General features: G+C 39.1%; 1 protein-coding gene across 1 annotated transcript; it reads right to left on the bottom strand.

Moving 5' to 3' along the window:
- Positions 1 to 14383: 14383 nt before the first annotated feature.
- LOC110041821 (uncharacterized) lies at positions 14384 to 19864 on the bottom strand. The gene is made up of 4 exons (XM_089285722.1): positions 19775 to 19864; positions 18835 to 19054; positions 16204 to 16313; positions 14384 to 15211 (listed from the first exon to the last, which is right to left on the bottom strand). Exons 1-4 carry the CDS (start codon positions 19862 to 19864, stop codon positions 14993 to 14995), a joined length of 639 nt encoding a protein of 212 aa, XP_089141848.1. The 3' UTR covers positions 14384 to 14992.
- Positions 19865 to 21076: the final 1212 nt, after the last annotated feature.

Raw genomic sequence — 21076 nt, 5'->3', positions numbered from 1 at the left:
TCGTGCCAAGGCCCCGACAGATAAGAGGAACAGCTAAGATGTTGCACTTGGAATAAGAATGGATTGGTGGCTTAATGGCACATTTTCGTACTCTCGGTAATGCACTGGAACTAGCTTGCAAGTGAGGCTAATGCGGGGAATCTTTTCGAATGTAAATGACAATTAATCTCTTTTTAATGATATTCCCTCGCGTGAGCCTCCATTTCATGCTAGTATCAATCTAATACCGAAGATGGCCAATTATAGGGAGTTTTCATTTAAGTGGCCAGTAGCCACGCAATTTTTTGGAACAAAAGAAAGTTTTTATACTAGAAAAGTATTCAAATCCCACAGGATTGGTTTGGAACGCCAACATGACCGTCGTTTCATTGTTTTGGGATACCAACATGGCTGCCGTGACCTCATGTTAATACTCTCTATAGAGCTCGGCCAATGGCGTTTCAGCATTTTCACACAACATATTACAACATTCTTACTACGCGCAATATGTTCCACACGTTGGGTCACCCAGTTATATGGTCTTACAAGATGGTTGGCCAAACGTGTGCAAATGTTGCGTCAGTTTGGCCCTCGCTCCTTGTGCCCTGTTTCCTTTTTCGTTCGGGTGGGCGTGCGCAGAACAGGTTTTTATAAATATATTACAATATTTAGAAAAGAAGCCACTTTAGCCTTGGCTGGTTTTCATGCGGGTCCTCTGTCCTGGTCGAATTGGAATTTAAAGTGTTGGTTTTTGTGGAGGAACGAAAGCCGGAGAACCTGGAGAAAAACCCTCGGAGCAAGGACAGAACCAACAAGCTCAACCCACATATGGCACCAGGCAGGAATCGAACGCAGGCCACATTGGTGGGAGGCGAGCGCTCTCACCACTGTGCCATCCCTGCTCCACATGGTATGATATGATTTGATATCATATTGTGTTTAAAAAATAGAAAACGTGTACCGTGTTTCTGTCCAGTCATAGAAACACGAGTGGAAGTTTGGGAGAACGAGAAATGCTGTGGGAACACGAGCCGCAGGCGGTGTGTCTTTTTCGAGTTTCCCCAAACTTTCACGAGTGTTGCTATAACCCGAGAGAAACGCGGAGAACACGTTTTTTATTTCGTTTAAAAAACACCGCGACGAAAAAACAGAGAAACAACTTGTTAACTTTGATCATCAAAATGTAAATTCTCTTCGCTCGCGCCATCATTACGTCAACAGCTTGTGCTAGTTTTGTGTTTCTGTCGAGTTTTAGTATAAATCTACTAGCGTTCTATCACGAATGCCGTTCTCTGATTGGCTACGCTACTCACGATCTATTCTGTGATAGATAGCGAGTAGCGTAGCAGTGTGCCCTTGTTAACAAAATAACGGCCGCTTCTTGGCGTTTTCGAAGTGTCTGTGAAGAGGAATTAGACAAAGTTTTGAACGAGTAGTAGATTTATACCAAAACAATTAGATTATTCGCTCTCGATTTCTATGCGTGATAGAAATCTCGAGCTCATAATATAATTGTTTAATAGAAACACGATCTTTAACCAATCAGCGCCGGAGCGTATTTTCTTAGGGCTATATTCTAAGATGTAATATGATATGATGTGTTATGATATTAATAACAACCACACAAGAGAAGTGAATCTTTAGTATTTTAATGTCCTACAAATCTACCTATTTATAACACAACCAAGACAGTGAAAAGAGCCAAAAACAAAAATCAGCCAATCACAACGCCCTATTAGCTTTTATTGCTTGTCTCGTATTTTCAAAGCTTTGGACAGGATTACGTTTGTACAACCATTAAAAATCATAAAGAAGTGTAACAAGACTGTTATAAAAGTTTCAACGGGAACTTGCTGGGAAAATATTGGTCTTGTCTTTTCTATGATCATCTCGTTCTGATCAATCCATTCCGTATCAAGACTTGAAAAGACCGATCTTCTCCCAGTACGGTCCGCCCGCTTGTTTGATAACAATCAATAATTTGAAGACAAGATTGATCATCGCAGTTATGTACACAACTTAGGCAGCTGTGAAATTAATTAAAACCACTTTAACCTGTGTACATAACCGAGATGATCACTCACGTCTTCTCCGCAGTTCAAATATATGCTCTTTCATATATGTACTTGCAATCAATAATTTGTTACCTCTGTAGCACTTATAAGGTAAAAAAACATTTACCTCGAGAACTCACAGTATACTTTGACAGCATGGAGTCCCGGTGTCCTCTGACTGTTAAAATTTTCTTCTTTCTTTTTCTCTATAATAGTATTCGAGTCTATTATCTTCTTTTACAGTACAGTACTCTTTGATTTCGTCTGCTAACTTGCTCGTTTATTTTGTCGTATTCAGATGTATTCTTCATAGAGTCACTGCTTTCTTAAATTCATAATAATGTCTAGCACATTTCCCTCATATCCGTATACCGTGTTTGTAAGTAATTCTTTCATTATGTCAATTTTACACGTCTTCATGGTAAGCATGTTATTTTTTTGAGTATTCAATGTTTCTATTTCATTCTGCGTAAAGCCTGTCTCGATGAGAGTTGTATTTTTTATTTAAATCACCCTACACCAGTCTGTTTTATTTTTATTTTAATGCATGCCTTTTAGGTATTTTTTCTTTTACGATAATCATTTTCACTTTATGTATCATATTTTTTTACATCATTTATTAAGAGACTTTTTTGTTATTTTACATTACACTCTTTAGATTGTTATGTTGGGTTCATCATTCAAGTCTCCAAAAGTCTCAATAAATCTGATATTTTATCTATTACATTGTTTTCATGAAGACTTTATTTCGTTTAGTAACATATCTTCGCAAGATTACCACCACCCACCAAACAACACCAACAACAGCACCATCACCACCCACCACCACTAGCAGTACCTCCATTACCACGTACCCACCACTGCCATCATCACAACCACCACAGCCACCCACTAACACCACGACCACCGCCCACCTGTCACCCACCACCTCACAAATCACCACAACCGTCCACCACCACCACCACCACCACCACCGCCACCGCCACCACCACCGCCACCGCCGCCGCCGCCACCACCACCGCCACCGCCGCCGCCGCCACCACCATCACCGCCACCGCCGCCGCCGCCGCCACCACCACCGCCACCGCCGCCGCCACCACCACCACCGCCACCACCACCGCCGCCACCAACACCACCTCCGCCGCCACCGCCACCACCACCACCACCGCCGCCGTCGCCGCCACCACCACCACCACCACCGCCATCGCCGCCACCACCATCACCACCACCACTGCCACCACCACCACCATCATCACCACCACCACCACCACCACCACCCTACCCACAGCCACCATCACCACCTCTGCCACCACCACATACATTTTTCATGTTATAATTATAATTAATGGCTTTATTTTATTCTGGATGTGTTCAGATGCATTCATATCTTATGATTAGGTTTAAGCTCTTCAAGCGGTGCAATAGTGAGTTATGTTATATTTGTCTCAGTCTTGTTTTTAATTCTCTCAGAATGGTATTGAATCCTTATATACACGCTGTAATCCGATTTATTTCGTAGTTACTGATTATAGGAAATAATAATGATGGTACAACTGATAATATCGGTCGAGTAACCGTTTTAACTAGTTGTCCACGATTAGATCCCTATAGGAGAAGGAAACGACTGCAACTTTTCACGGGTTAAAAGAAACCACTATCGAATAGGGAAGAATGGGACCCTTTCCTTGGTCTTATCCAGATATCATCTCTCCCTACCACATCTCAATAAATTGTCAAAAATGGAGTAATAATCTTGACTATAGCGATATTGTCTTAATGGACTTCTAAATTCTCAGAACTTGCCTTTGACCATTCGCCATCCTCTGTGCTACATATAATATTCATCTATCTACTGAACGTTGTTATGGCTGTCTTACTAATGTCCCCAAAGTATAGATATTTTTTTCCGTTAGAATGTCACCAGATCTGATTTACATATGTACCAATTATTAATATACAGAAATGACTTTGAGAACACTAATAAGGCTGCCTTTAAGTTATGTAAAATCGCCTCCAGGATCCATCATCATTAATTAAAAATATGAATGCGCACGCTTTGTGCATGCCCAGATGACAAACTGTTCATAGTTCAGTTCCATTCGGAGTGTACCTTGTCTAAGAATAGTCTGCAATGACCCGACAAGAGAGATCTGTTATCCACGTACAGATAAAGAACACCTGGTCGCGTAGTTCGATGGAGCTACTTTTGATTTGGAGAGCGTATATGTGGTCCGCATGGTTTCCATGGCAGATCTACTTTCCTGTGACGGCTTGTTCTGATCAGAAAGCATGAGTAAGCTGAATGTCTGACTGGATGCAGGCTGAAAAACTGTATGCAGCTGAGCCTTGATGACTTGTCGCAGCTCTCCATCAGCTGAAAATAGAGGTGAAAGGCACCGAAATAATTCAAACTATGATAACATTTAAACAAAAGAAACAACTCAACCAAAAACCAGCCACAGCTACCTATATTTTTTGAAGGTAAATGAGGTTGAGATCGTTGTATTGCAGTCTAACTTCCTCTTTCTTCAATAATTTTATTTATCTTTGAACGTTAACGACATTCCCCTCCCCTCCCCCCATAACGCACAGTTCCACTTCCTTATACCTATTGATTTCAGTGGTGACTTGGGAACCCAGTAACTTGAGGATCCCATAAGACAACACCTTTAAAGCCACAAAGGTTGCTAGAAAATCTACTGCCTTAATATATTCTTTTTAAAAACCAGCTACACATTCACCTTTCTTTGACTATCAGGCGTCGTTTCCGAGATGAAGGTTTCCTTGGCAGCAGATCGAAGGAGCAGGAATATTCAGGAGGTCTGTCTGGTAGCAGGAACGACGATCGTTAAAGCGCTGGAGAGTAGACCATCTCATCACGAATTGGTAATATGCCAATCCGCTGGACATCTGCGTTGGTACTTATTTTGAGACTGTGCATGAACGGGTGTTCCGTTGAACGTGTAGATTGAGCGATCGCCTTATCCGCTTGGAATGGTATGTAGACCGTCTTGGACCAGTAGCTGGAATGATGTTAATTGCGTACCAAGCTGAAAAATATAAAGTACACTACCCAACCACTCAAGTAAGGACACATCTTGTCGGGGCATACGACATATTCAGCCAAGACGTAAGTTAGTTGTTTAGTTCTCTTCGCACCTGATCATGAAGGCGCATAAATAAGGCTGCATAGACAAGACGTAGGATTTACTTATGGCTAGGAACAGGTCACAGAGAACAGAGATACAACGTGATTATATAGTCAGCCCATAGAACATGCAGCCATTATATAACACGCTCGGGGGAGGATAAAAGTGAAAAGGAAACCGAATGTGAAAATGAAGCAAAATGATTGAATCTATCTTTTTTTCTGTTAGAAAACTTCAATATTGCGGGACTACATTAATGTTGATAAATAAACAGGTATTGAGGATGTAATCAAGGTGTAAGACAACAATTTTTCATGGAGTTTAAAATGCAAATCTCAATCAAGGAGCGTTCTGGAAACTTTTTTCAAAGCTCTAAGGATGCCCCCAATCCCCAACTCCCCCGCCAGGGGCTCCTGTTTACAGGCAACCCAAAACTAAATCTGTATCGGAGTTACCGTTCGCGTGCTTTATAAACAGGTTGCTACTATCAGCCTATTTTTTTAATCATTTGAACAATACGTAAAAGGATACTGTTTCGATGATGATTTTTTTGTCGAGTGCAAGGTGGAAAGAGCCTCCGTACAGGGGATCTGCTTGTCTACGCGACCAGAATTCAACCTACCCGTCCATCCTCTGTCAGAATTAGCTGCGGCTGTAGACAACTAACAAGTCCAGTTAGACTGAAGACCGACTTTTGTTGTGTTATTCACTAAAGCAGAACATCTGACAGGCCAAGAGTTCTCTGTGCGAGGGTCAGTCTGGTGCCGCTGGGAATAAGCTACATGCTTTTCAATCGGCACACGAGCGCTCTGTCAGTTTTCTGGTGGCAACCTGGGTTTGACCTAAACTTTATAGCATCATTAGTACATATCACACAAATAGAACTAGAAGTTAGCATCTGAAATTCTTACGGTCACGTCAAACTGCAGCACAATTCGTTGAAATCTTTTCTCGAGAAGAAATTTCTAACTGATACTACCTCATCAATGGGACTGGAAAAGCCATGAGTGAATGGCTCATTCTCGTACATTTCTTTTAACGCTTGTTTAGAGAATTTGGTTGCACCATCAAGACAATACTTCTTAGTTTCTATCTTGTCAATTCTTGTCAATTACCTGCTTTACAGTTCCCGTATGAGAGTGTGTGCTCGCACCTCTTGATTTGATCTTTGTTCGGCGTACAATTTGGTAAAACGTTAGAATATCTTTTAGATCATTTATAGTTTCTTTACACTTCTTACCTGTTTAGTTGGAGTGTGTTATCTCTCTTTGTTCAAACTACCGTTACTGTTTAGTAGTCGGCTGAGAATCACAATCAAACATTACTGGAGAAATATCCATACTGCCTCTGACTTTGCAACTGTTTTGTCCGTCCTGTCATCATTTATGCCGCATCAGACAAAAGTAAAACCTACAGACTTGACTACCAGATGAGTGAATTATCACGCTAAGGTCACTTGGCTCATATGCAGACTTAACCTTACCTGCAGTATTACCTTACAAACGGTTATAGAGTTGCTTCAAAACGATACCAGCCAAATGGAATTGCCAAATATCTAACTTCGAAATTAAAAATCTCTGAGGTGAAGTTTTAACTGTTAAAACTACAGAGCAATACTTACCAACTTACCTTAAGCGTAACATGCACATCATTGAAAAACATGACGGTGGAAGCTGGATAGGTTACAGGTTGGCAGCAAGTTTTGTTTCTACCTATAGTTCAAAAACAGCTGAAAGAAATCACAATAGCAAAACCAGGACAACGGCATTCAATAACGTACCTCAGATTATAACAAAGAGAGCTTGTTTAGTTTCGCAGTGGAGAAATGCTTCTGGCATCACCCGCAAACATGCTCGCTTCGTCCTTTCTTCAGCCGATGCAACGTGACGAAAAACTGGTTTGTTCAGGGGTTTGTTAAATTGTTTTTGGACTCGCGGCAATCACGCATTTTACGTCGACAAAACTGGAAAGAGGAGAAACTCGTTCAAGTCATCCCCGAAAATGGACGACTATTCACTTCGTGTTCGGACGTTCGTAGATACTTTCAAAACATTAAATCCTGGAAAATTGTATTCGTATACAATTGAACGTGAGTACTGCGTCCCCGAAAATGGACGCTCGGTATGAAAATTCCTGACTTAGCCAGCGTAACGTATTTTGCGATTCGATATACAGAATTAAAGAAATTGATGGAATAGAGAAAGGAGTAATTATAATGAAAAATCAAATCTGAGTTAAGAATGTTTTTTCTGCTCCCGAAAATGAGCTCCAACTGTGTTCAATAGCCACGCACGGATATGATTTGAACGAAATAGTCCCCGAAAATGGACAAGCAACAGCAATGATGGAAAAAGAATTTATTTTAAACTTTACAGATCCGTTGATACCCTAAAAGTTATACGGAGTATTTCATACATTAGGAAAGACGTTTCTTCGTTTTGTAGTAAAGGTCCAATCTTAAATGTACGAACGGTATAATTCCCTATTCAGACCAAAGAAATACAAATAAAGACACAACACACCGTTTGTTTAAAAGTGAATTTTATTCTATGTAGTCTGTAATCTTCAACTCAGTGTACCAGCCACTTCTGCTCCCGAAAATGAGCTCCGAAAATAGGATACGATTTAAACGCAGGCGTCCCCGAAAATGCACAGGTGAAATTTTGCAGCCTCAAAGTAATCCAAAATTTTTCGAAGATCAAGTTGGCCGATCGCGAGACAGGGAAAATTTTTGCGCAAAATTGATTTTATTCTCAGAGTTCGTGTTACAATAGCAGGAGTCGAGGTCGCTCACGAAAATGAGCTCCAATAGCGCTGATCGGTCACGGATAAGATTTAAGAGAGGACGTCCCCGAAAATGGACAAGCGAAAGTAAGCAACATGTTCCTTTACAAACCTCGCGAAAACGTTTGATCAATTTACGAACAAATAATCAAGCCAAGAGAGGACCCAAAATATATTTTTGATATGATAAGGGTGGAACCCTGATAGTGAAATTAGTGAGTTAAAAAAAAAAAGAAAAAACAAAACAAACAAAGACAGAACACACCGTTTGTTCAAAAGTAAATTTTATTTTATGAAGCCTGTAATCTACACCTCAGTGTACCAGTTACTTTTGTTCCGATAATTTTCCAAGGCCTAACTGATGTAATTTAAGCGCAGATGTCCCCGAAAATGGACAGGCAAAATTTCTAACCTCAACGTAATCCAAAATATTTCCAAGAACAAGTTAGGTAAGACAGGGAAAGATAAATTGGTGACGCGGTAAGCGTGCGACCCTGTTAGAAAAATGTGTTAGGGTAAGTTATAGTTACTTACTAGTTACGTTCAGCCCAGTTTTATTTAGTCTGACAAAAAAATACAAATGAAGACAAAATACACCTTTTCTTCAAAAGTGAATTTTATTCTATGTCGTCTGTAATTTACAACTCAGTGTACCAGTCGCTTCTGCTCCCGAAAGTGAGCTCCAAGAAAGTTCCAGAGCCACGAATATGATTTAAAGCAAGACGTCCCCGAAAATGGAGAAGCAAAATTTTGCAATCTCGGCATAATACATAGAAGAGTTTTCGGAAAACAAGATGAGCGAGACAGTGGAAAATGCGATAAGCATACAACTGTGTAAACACGCGTTACTTAGTTGTTTCTTTGGACGAAAGAAACACACAAAATAAGAACAGAACAAACTTTTGCGCAAAAGTGATTTTATTTGTAGAATCCGTTTTACAACAGTGAAGTTTGCTCCCGAAAATGAGCTCTAACAACGCTGAATGGCTGATTGGCTCCGGATAAGATTTAAGCGAGGACGTCCCCGAAAATGGACAAGCAAAAGTTTGCAACCTTAACATATACTTCACCTACCATGGCGAAACATTTAAATAAATTTAAACCAGAAGTTAAGTTAAAAAAACCCCACAAACTAAGGAAAGAACAGTGCACTCTTTGCTAAAATGTAATTTTTATTCCCAAAGTTTTTTCTTGAGCTAGTCGCTTTTGCTCCCGAAAATTAGCTCTAACAAAACAGTCGCTACAATTTCTACAATATCTACAATATCTACTATGCTTACAATGGAAACCTGGAAACTAGCGAACAGCTAAGTGTGTACTTGTCCACGTTAAATAAAGTATGTCTGTCTATGTCTAATTCTAGAAAGACTATTACAATGCTTGTAGGTATATCAGCTTACATTATGCCACAGGACCTAAAGTAATCCATGAGGGGGTGCGCTCCTATCTTGTTTTAAGTTCCAGAGTAACCAAGAATGTTCCTGTGTCAAAAAACGTGACACGGTTGTGGAACACCTAGGGCTGCTTGGTAACATACATGGGGTTTGAATTGGCCTGCTATCGAGAAAAACGCGATACCAGGCCCTTGTCGCAGACTGGCGATAGAAGACGAAAGCCGAAAGCTGAAAACCGTTTGTGTACCGAAATAATCCGAAATAATCCGAATCAAAACGTTCACCGAGGCGAAGCCGAAGCGAAGCTATACTGCATAACGTTAGACTACAACCCGCACTACAGTCCACACTGCCTGTTTCGCTTCGATTATTAACTATGAAGCAAACCTGGTCAATTTTAAGGTCACAAAGTGTCCAAGGAAACAGACATCGTGGCCAAGAGGGCGCGTTATGTTCCAATGTCCTACAGTATTCATCCGCGCGTTTTCCACGTTTGAATCGCGTGGCAGAGAGGACAACAGCACCAACTCTCATATTATTATTTTGCAAATACGATAAAACATTTCCACAGGAACGGCTTAAATAAGTGAACGATTATTCACCGACCTCAAAGTGAATAATAGTTTTAGCATGTACCATGTTAGTGAGTCGTTAGTGAGTAAGCGAATAATGTGTATTTTTGTCGAAATCATTCCAGATTAGACCTAACAGGATTGAATAGGTTTCGTTTATTGATGGATCAATCAATTAATCAGAGGATTCGAAGTATAATAAATATATTCACCAATGTGGTACATACCAGTTCAATAATTATCTCCTATGTTATCTACACTATCCATTGTTTTTAACCAAATCAGATGTGAGAGAAACCGATGTCGTTTCGATATTCCTGTTTGTCCATTCTTGTTTTGTTGTTCCAGTTGTCCAAATTGTTGTGCTTCGTGGAAGTTGCTTCTACTTAGCTAATTTACTCTATAACTGTCTCAATGTTCGGCGATGAATTGGCTCTTCTTTATCCATGTCCTAGTATATAACTTAAGAGGTCTTAACAACTGTTTTCGAGTTAACTTGTTTCAATCCAGGCTCCAGGTGATGCTCCATTTGCTCCGCCAGATACGAAGTCTACCAATGCCTACAATTTGTAGACGGTCTAAGCTTCCTGCGCCTGCGAAGTGCAATGCAAGCGGATTCCTTGAAGAGACTCGTCCCACAAGGTAACGCTAGCAAAGAGACATGTGCATATCTGGTTGTTAACGCCGCCTGCGAGCGAGACAAGCCTCCCAGGAAATTTTAACTAACTTACAAGCTATGCTCGCTGACTGTTCACTATCCATATAGATGAAGGTCTTCTCGTAGGATGCGTCTTGTTGATCAAGTGTCCGGCAGATCGATTTTGGAGGGCAACTACACTAACATTTGTAAGCGAGTTAACTAGGGTGTGTGCTCTGTCCCAGATACCCAATACACTAGAACCTAAACTAATTAGCTACCTGCAACTAGAGAACTTGCAGCTTAACATGACAGGTGAAATCCTCGTTCCTCTGTTAAGCTGTCCGTCTCTAGTTTCTCTGGTTTTAATTGAATTAATTGTCCGTCTGGATGAACCTTGAGCCGAAATAATGACGACCCTGTTAATAACAACGATAATGCTGTCATTAAAGGGAAAATTTCCTATCAATAACAGTGATATTGCTGTCATTGGAAGGAACTCTGTATGACAAGAAAATTGTTTTTCAACAATTAGAAAACACTAAGCGGGAGATTGCGCAGAAACCAAAGAATTGCCGAAACGAAGCCGAACTGGGCCGACAAAAGCCGAACATTAAATCTTGAAAATTAAATCTTGTGCCGGACATAAAATCTTATGCCGAAACATTTAACGAATGAAATATCCGAAGGCAAATTATAAAACCCAGGAAAGGAAAAGGGGAGGCCCAACCCAAACCACCCAATGCTAACTAAACTACCTACGTTAAACCGAATCAGCCGAATATAAGCGAATTTAAACCGAACGTTGTCCGAACGTTGACCGAGTGTAAGGTTCATCCAGAGCTCTAGCTAGTTACCCACCCTACCCTACCCACAAAGAACTGCACTAACCACTACCAAAAAGGAGAACTTGTATCCTTCGTTGCCAAGGTGATGTTCATAAGATTGGTCGCTGATATGCTGAAGTTTTGAAGGGTTGCACTGGAATGGACTGCTGGCTCAGACAATAGACCGACTGCTCGACGAGCGACGATACTGAAAACTAAGAAAAATAAAGAAAAAGTCAATTTTTACTCGCAGCTAAATTTCCTAAAGACGCGTCATACTTGATTACATATTTTCAAACACGAACAGAAAAAAAAATGATGAGTTTCACTGAGGCACAATTTCAACTGTGCCTCAGTGATTAAAAATGGTGATACACGAAAATCTTGCAAGTTTAATAGATTTTTTTAAATTTGTTTTACTTATTCTTTAAAATACGATTGAAGGCATATTTCTCTGACATAAAAAGGAGAAACAAGAAGTTAAGTAAAATATGCTGAGCCGCTTTTGATTTCAGAAGAGTCATTATAATTCATAATTTCTGACACGCCTTCCTTCCAGTCAAAGTTTACGTTTCTCAATTTTTGGTTATTATTTAATTCAATTCAATTCTTTATTTACACTACACATACAATTTATAAGGTTAAGTACTGAAAGTAATTAAATAGCAAGAAATGTGAAGCCGTAAATAATAAAATAACTAACATATATTTGTGAGCGGTGACCAAAGTAGCAAGAGCTTTCTGGTTGGGCACCGCCATGGTCAAGTAGCTTCAAGTAAATGGCAGCATAAAACATTTATTCACCTAAGCTAGACCTACTTACACTACACTACTATACAAAATACAACGTAAAAACCCGCATAAAACACACTAACATGCATTACAATTGTGGGCAAAAATAAACAAACAAATTAACAGACAAAAGTACATTTACCTGAAATGATTATCGGGAATTGTACTGTAACGTTTGCACACCTCACCGCCGTAGTAAATTCGCGAGGCTGGTTTGGAAGACTTTTCGCTTTGTCGGGGCTTTGAGTAATTCCTTCAACTGCTTCCTGAATTGAAAAGAGCAGAGAAAACTAACTTGAATATCTCGCCAAGAACAGTGTAGTTATGACTGAAATTGTTCCATCCGAAATTAACTTCGACTCAGTGTCAGAACAAGACAATTTGGTTCCCATGAACTGACAGTAAAACAATGTCTTACCTACCGTATCTTTCTCGGCTAATAGTTCTTCTTGTGATTCTAGACAGAGCTTCAACTCTAGAACTATTTAACTTGGTTCTGTTGTCGCAAAGAGACAAATTTCTGGGCAATAATTTGGGCTTTCAAAGATTCACCCAACGTAACGGCTTCTTTCCGAATCCTTCACATGTGCAATTTGAATAACTAATTTAATCTGGGTGCCAATTGTCTTACGAAAAGTTCTCGACCAAAAGAAGGGATGTGATTGGTTCACAGTGTATGTCGATTTTGTGCTAATCAGATGATTGTCTTCAAGACAATAGCCGGTAAAAACTTATGCGAGGCAAAAATTGATTTCTACAATACACAGCTCTTGCCACCAAAAGTATTCTTGACCCTGCCCTGTAGCAGAAAATTAGCACGAGCTTTGATATAATGATGTCGACAGCAAAGAATTTTTAGATTTTGATAATCGAAATATACTAGTGAATCTTTGACGTTTTGATACCGTATATGTACACCTTACCGACAAGCACAATTTAAATAACTCTGTTTTTTTAATTTGTAGACCGTGTTTCGAACATTCCCTTGCCATACAATGAATGGCTTTAGACGTTTTCTAGTTGTTGAAACTGGAATTGTATTCGACCGTTAAATTTCCAACTTTTGCCTGCATGGGTATTAGTGAAATTATTTAGATTTTTTAAAAATACTTCTGGGCGTCTTAAAGTCTGTTTAGTTCATACTGCACAAATTGAATACCTGGGCAATATCGCACCACTTGAACATAACAAACTTGGATAATATTTTGGCGCATGTTTCTCGAACAATATTTCACGCCGAAATCAACAACATGAAAAACTCTGGTCTACTTTTGGAATAACAAATGAACACACTACAAGTGTTGGGGCGCATACAGGATTTTACTGAGAGAAGGGGATTCGAGATAAAATTGAGGTCCTCGGAAATGGGACTTTCGGCATTCTGAGGCACAGTCAGTGTGTTATAATTTCTCATATTTTTTTTTACTTAGGAGGCTCGACCGAAGTGAATATATGAAAGATCATATATTTGAACAGTTATATACACAACTTAAGCAGCTGTGAAATTTAAGCCTGAAAAAAATTCAGGCTTGAACGAGATTCGAACCCACGACCGTGCAGTTCACAGCTACTTAAGTTGTGCGTATGCCTACGATGATCTTTGATGTCTTCATATTTTTCTCCGTAGCTCAATTATATGATCTTTTATATATTCACTTGTGTTCTTTATAATCTACGGCCGGAATATTACGATCTTACAATAGCCCATTGCAAAAACGTGAGAGGACTAACACGAGTTTCTTATATTGATTAGATTGAAAATCTAAACGTTTGAACTGAAATGTTACTGAATGAAAAGCTACCCAGTCAAGTTTGAGAGTTTTCAGCGGAAAATTGTCCAAATGGGAGCCTTGCAAAAGCTGCAAAATTCCATACAAACCCTTACAATTTTGTGGCCTGTCTACCCAATCCATACAAACCCTCTTTTTAGGTGATATTTGAAGAGCTATAATTTTGCCATTTTCCTCCTCTAAATACTTCAATTCTTGCTTAAGACTCTCAAGTTTAGTTGATCTTTCATTTGAATATCTTTCCCACTCTTTCCCAGTCCTCTCACGCTTTTGCAATGGGCTATGTGACCAGCTCCCAGTTGGCTTGATAGCACAGTTGGTAGAGCACTGCACCGGTATCGCAGAGGTCATGGGTTCGAGTTCAAGATGATGATCATTGATGTCTTCAAATGAACACAAAGTGCATGAACGAAGAAAGAAATTTTATTTCACTAGCAAAAAATACTAAATATAGTTTGGTGTCTTGGGTCCGATTTTCCTTCACAGGAGTCTTGACATAAATAATGAATTACATCCTGCTTCTATCAACAAGTCGCGTTTCCCTCTTAAATTTAACAATATCAATATAAATATTTAAGTTGAGATATTGTGAACATCGCTGTTTCTAAGAATCATTGGATGAAATGAAATACGTATCACAAAGCGGCATAAAAACTTCACCGCTTTATATAGCAGCTTGAAAGTTCCTGCAAGTCAGCTTTTGATTCCAAAGGCATCGTTTGATATAAATTAATGGCAATAGATAGATGTTTACATGTTCTTCGTTTTAAGTCGAATTGTCCCGTTATCAAATTCTAGAAATATTTTTATTTCTATTTCTATTGTAAATAATATCTATTTCTAATGTAGTTTATATTATTTGCATTTTTGCATTTATTAGAGGGCCACAAGTTCATCAGTAATATTACTTACTGTTACGTGTTACCCTCAAACAAAAAAGTCTCTTAATATAGCGTGCGGCTGACCTTACACCAGTCGTGGCGCAAGTTTATACATATAAAGTCAAACCTACCACTAACGATCTCGTCGGGTGAGGAGTGAAAATTTACAACGTCTGTCCCGAAAATTTGTACTTTTGATTAGAGATAAATTCTCATCGCAGTCGCTAGCAACTCCTAAACACATTGGTGTATTAGTAGCCATGTACTTATATATAAATAGTCTTCCAACTTTTTCTCCTGCAAACAGGAACTCATCCCCAGTTGCGCTGTCGCATCCCAACTGTTCCTGTGACTGAAGCAATAACCAAAACATCGAATCAATAAACATTGCAACAAACCTTTGCCTTTGGAGGGGGGGGAGGGGGGAATGACGATTGTTAAAAACTAAAATTAAAAACAAAAGTCGCTAGTCTATTTTAGAATTTTCTTAGCTTTAAATACTGCGCAACTGACACCATCACTTCTAGAAGTTTCTCTTTCGAAGTGGGCCTGTCGGAATACGAGCCGATGTTCCGTGTGCAATGCTGTTAAGAATACTCAATTAATTTGGATTTTTAGTTATCTTAAAATAACTTAGATGTCCAACACAGTCGAAATAGCCGTCAAGATAGTCAAAATGAAACACAGAATTATTGATTGATTGAAAGTTAATTGTGCCAGATTTTGACAATTTTGGCGAGATTTAGTTCCGTTTACCGATTTTTTTTTTGCCAAATCGAGAAATTTAATTCTCGCAATATATCCCCGTTCCATTTTTGCGAAATTAAATTCACGCGAAAATAAGCAACAATGAAGTATTTGCCGATTAAGACTCACTGAGCCTGAGGCGAATTCTAAGGCCCGTCCACGCTACGCTGGAGCATTTTGAAAATGGAGCTTTGTTTCTCCTGTTAAGGCTTCCGTCCACACTAATCCGTCGCGGAAACGGAGCATTACGAAAGCACTCTGGCCTGTAATGGAAGAATTTGAAAACACCGGCTTTCCGCTTTTGTGGGAACAGAAAACATTTTAAAAACGGAGCTTTTCAAAAACGATGGCGTCATGATTATCATGTGATTTCATTGTCCGAGTTTTCCTCAAACAAATATCGAAAATGACCGGTGAGTGTTCCGTTTTTAAATTCCTCCGGCGTTGTGCGGACGGAAAACATTTGATGCATTTTCAGGAGTAAAATCTCCGTTTTCAAATTCCTTCGGCATATTGTGGAGGGGTCTAACAAAAATTCACTGAAAATTCACGACGAAAGGTCATTTCATGCCATCGATTTGGCCTGATTTAACTCACCTCAAAAGTGATACTCGTGCCGTTGACGACTTTCAGGGCATATACAGTGCCGCTTGGTTCATCAGTGAATTGAATACACTTCCTTCCTCCAGTTTTCACAATCATAAACCCTTTTATGAATGAAATTCACTTATCAGTAAAATTAAAGCTTTGAACACACTGACTTGTGGTCTAGTACGCGGTAATTAGTACTTAACAATCTACATAAAATGATTCCCTAAAGGTAATTTTAATACTCTGAGCTACTATGTACTGAAGACCATGGAGTTTGTGAAGTTTACATTACAGTGACGGATCTAGCTAGGGGAGTGGCCCCCGGGGGCCCGGGTCCCCCTTATTTTGGGTAAAAAAAGAAAAAATCGCAGAAGGAAGAAAAGCCGGCAGGGCAAGCAAACCTCTCCCCGCTCCTTAGCTGAAGGTCTGGATCCGCCATCGCATTATTTGTTTGATGTAGGTCATGCAGTCATAATTTGTCGTCCGTAGTTTACTTGATTACTATATAGTTTATGAGTTTCGCTAGTCGGTTTACGTCATTATTTTGTCGTTTGTACTTTTCTATAAAATATGTCGGTCATTTAGATCTTGCAGTTAGTCGAGTTAGGTCCGGCGTAGACTTAGCTGATGTGCATGTATGTAGGTCGAGTATTTCAATTACTTACGAAAAGAAGTTTCCGTGGGTTTCAGCAGTTCATGTAGTTTCTCCATGACTAATTTTATTCAACTAATTTTGAGGATCCATGGCCAATATTCAAAATGCAAATTTCAAAAAAGCGTTCTGCCGTAAAAATTAAGGATTAACATTGACTATGAACTTTTGATATAGGCCGACTGCTCGATCTCTTCAACTATCAAAAAGCTCCGTTTTCAAACCGTGCTGTGTTCCCTCCATACGAAAACGAAAAGCCGGCGTTTTCAAATTCCTCCGGTTTGAAGAGCGTATTCGAAAAGGTCCGTTTTCGTGACCGATTAGTGTGGACGGTAGCCTTAAGTGTTGACCGAAACTGAGAGAATACCATGTTGTTTCGGAGGTGGGCAGGAATTGTTGTCAGCTGCAGATTCGATCGTTATTGCCCTCTTCCATGACTTGAAGGTTTTCTAATGCAATTATTTCATTTTTCAATAATTGTTGCCAAATTGCCAGTTGTATGATCTAGAGTCCATGCTTCGGTTTCAATTTTAGAAGCCTTAGCACATGCACATTCTTATGTAGTTGTATGCTTTTTCTCTTCGGGTTTTAAACAATGTAACCCCTGAACATGGGGCAGAAAGGATGTTTTCTGGTTGGTTTATTAGTGATTTGAAGGCCATAAACTCTAAGAATTCGACATCGTTGTAAATAGAATATTTGTAAGACATCATAAAAACAAACAAATAATGTCGACAAAGTTTAGTTTGGTTTTGGAGTGGAGACAAGCGTCATCATCCAATTTCTTCCTGAGTTAATAATAGGCTTTGTCGATAGGGACAACAGTAAACAAAGAAACAATTTAAGTTTAAGTGGCATGCCTGTTTACTAGCTTGGTGTATTTAAGCGCATTGACCACAAAAACAACAACATTTGAACATTTGAAAATTTGAGCAATCTCAAAGGACACACAGTTCCGTCTTCTTGGATTTTGCGTTGGAAATCTTCTGTGAATTTGGATTTGAAAAGCTATCGCGATTTTGGATAGATTTCTAGGATGTTGCTGAGGAATTTAGCTGTCTCATTTATAAATTGCAGAGCGAATACATGTCTCGATGGGTCTGAACGGATGGCCCTATATGTGATGTTTGATAGAACCGCTTAAACCATCATTAGATGTGAGATTTAAGTAAATTCATTCATCGATCAATTGTTTGTTTCTTAAATTCAGGCATTGAGGCCATTCGCGGAGACCTTGCTGTAATTATTTCATCACGCATTTCATTCGGCCTTGAGGAGACATCTTTTTGTGTCATAGAGTCTAATCTATGACTACAAAGCAATTTCCTTTGTCGGCCTCCATGATGACTCCTAAGCCGTCTTCCGTCTCCATGCTGTTTTTTCTCCTTTGCGATGCTTCTGTAGTTTGGTGGGCAAGCCTTCTGAAGGATCGCAGTCGTAGAAGTTCGAACGTCCTCTTTAGATTCGTCACTTTGACCGGGTATTGCCAGCTTCGACTTGGCAATAGTGTCCTTAGCTTGCGCGGAATTTTGGACGGTGATGGGGCAAACACCTCCTGGAGCGTGCCCGCTTCCGGAAGGATATAGCATTTGTTATAAATAAATACCAACATTAGCACTTTCAGTATTCTTTGAACATTCTTTGAACATATAGTTTTAGTTTTCCATTTACGCGAATTATATTCTGTATTTATAGATTATTTATCCGTTGAAGACAGGAGCCAGGGTGGAGAAAGCTAGAGGGGACTCTTTCATTATTTGTTCGGAACTAAGTTTTTTAGAATAATCAGAGGAACGTAGCATTTCGATAATTCCACAGATCATGGCAACCATATGGTTGAAAAGCATCAAACTTAAGATCGTGGAAAAGCCTAAACCACCGAAAACAAACAATAAACAACACAATCCAGGAAACTAATAGCTCCAAAACTAAGAATAAATTCATAGGATTTTCCCCGAGGTTAACCCATTTTATTTGTTACTTACTCGTCCGTGCGTTATTGGTAGAAGACCCATTGCATTTTGGTTTACATTGCCGTTTCCCAGCTGAAGAAATCCTGCAGTCGTCGGTATCTATCTTGATAAGATTGCCTCCACTGCAAGAGCTTTGTTTTCTAAAATGTGAACGGAGACTCTTCAGTCTTGAAAATGACGTTCGCAGGCTTGATCCTAATTCTACGCGGGCCAACGTACACCCAACTAGAGTCTAGGAAAGGAGAAATGTACAAGAAGATGAAATGGAGTTGTTAAGTCCTGTCCAAACGGGAAATGTTTGGCGAGCAAACATGATCAAACAATAGTTTGGTGACCAAACATGTTGATGTTGTATTGAGTGCCAAACCGTATCAAACATGTTTGATCGCCGTCCAAACTTACAACGTTTGATTAACTGTTTGTCATCGTTCAAATTTTATCAAACAAGATTAAACACCATAGGATACGATCAAACAAGGGGTCCAAACGGGAAAATGTTTGGTCACCAAACAATGTTTGAACGTGTTTGGTTGCCAATCATTTTCTGTTTAGACAAGGCATTAGAGGCCCATATGACGTGATCATATGACGTGACACACCAGTGTTTCTTGCAGTGAGAAATTTGTTTGAGGTTGAACTATCCTCTATGTTTTTTCTTCGAATACCATCGATTCATAATTACGAAATTAAGCGTACATGGAAAAAAATTCTAAAGAAAATTCCTACTCTGAAACTATGCTTTTTGGACAGAAGAACGTACATTCCATATGAGCCATTCAGAGTGAATTTCTGACAAATGTTCTTCTTCGGTATGATTAAAAATGAATAAAACAATTACATAGAGAAAAAACATAAGAAACTAAAAAACAAACGTAGAATATCTCAAACTTTAAATTTCACACTAGAGAATTTATCACCAGCATTGAAACATTCACTTAAGTTGCCAACTTACCAGAAAAATACGTGTTACATCCATTTCTCTCACTCTTTTTCCTGCAAACTTGACTAGATCAGGTTTAATGAAAGTTCCAGGCCTATTCATATAACCTTTATTTATATCATTTAACATTCCCTTGCATACTTTCGGAATAAGGAATTTTGTCCCTTTGACGTTCAAGACCACAACATTAAGAGCCACACTCAAAACTAATTGACGTCGAAAAACCTGGCCTTTTATTGTTTTTAATACTGTTCTACTGTCACAAAGATAGCCGGAATTGTTTAGTGTTAAGTGTTTTTTTCCTTCAGCAATTGAAAGGTCAAACATTTGCTGAATAATGAAAGCGGAATATTTGAGAATGAAATGTAAATTATTGGAGAAATATTAGAAAATCTAAGATATCTGGTAATCCCTGGTTAATTGAATCAAATTCTCAAACAAAACAGAAGTGGAAAATGATTTTGAACAAGTTTTTGTTTTCTTCAATAATAGGCATATTGCCATTTTCGGTTTTGGGCTGGAACTAGCTAGCCAGCAGTAGAGGCCTCCTGCGGGGGGAATATCATCAACAAAGGGGTTAATGTAATCTGTACATGAAAAGACTCCTCGCATTAGTCTCAGTCACAAGCTAGTTCCAGTCCAATACCCAGAACAGGAAACGGGTCTACTGAAAGGTCAAAAATGTGCTGAATAATACGCGGGATAAATGACTATGGAATATAAATTGGTGGCAAAATAGTAAAAAAAAAAAAAAAAAAAAAAAAAAAAACCGATGATATTTGGTTAACTCTGGCTGATTGAAGAAACTCCCTAGCCAAAATATAAGTGGAAAATGATTTTGAAGAAGCCGTTCATTGCAATTTTTAAAGAAAATGTTACTATAGAGTTGCTGAAACACTGCACGTGCTTGATATGGCTAATGTCTTTGTTTTATTCAACTGAGCGCATATCAATATCGATATACTTTTTTAAAACGCTCTACATATATTACGTTTGCTGCACATGCGCATTTTATTTGTTTGTTTCGGTCAGTGTTATTGGACTTAATTTGGGCTCATAGAAATAACATCCTGAGGAAACGGTTCAGCCAAACTATTGGTTTGGATTTAATTCAGTTTCTTTTTGGGCCATTTTTTCCGAGTACGGTGACAAAAATACAAACAACAATAACAACAACAACAACAAACACCCAAAACCAGCCAAAAACGTTTGCCCAGCAGAATAAGATGATCGGAATTTCACAGTTTTAGCTGTCGATCAAAACAGGATTTCTATAAAACGACGCCGGGCAGAGAGGTACAAAGACAATACATA

The sequence above is a fragment of the Orbicella faveolata genome, unplaced genomic scaffold (genome assembly GCF_042242905.1).
Source record: "Orbicella faveolata isolate gen_17 unplaced genomic scaffold, um_ofav_v1 contig_13, whole genome shotgun sequence".
Taxonomy (NCBI): Eukaryota; Metazoa; Cnidaria; class Anthozoa; order Scleractinia; family Merulinidae; genus Orbicella; species Orbicella faveolata.
This window is presented reverse-complemented; position numbering and strand designations above follow the sequence as displayed.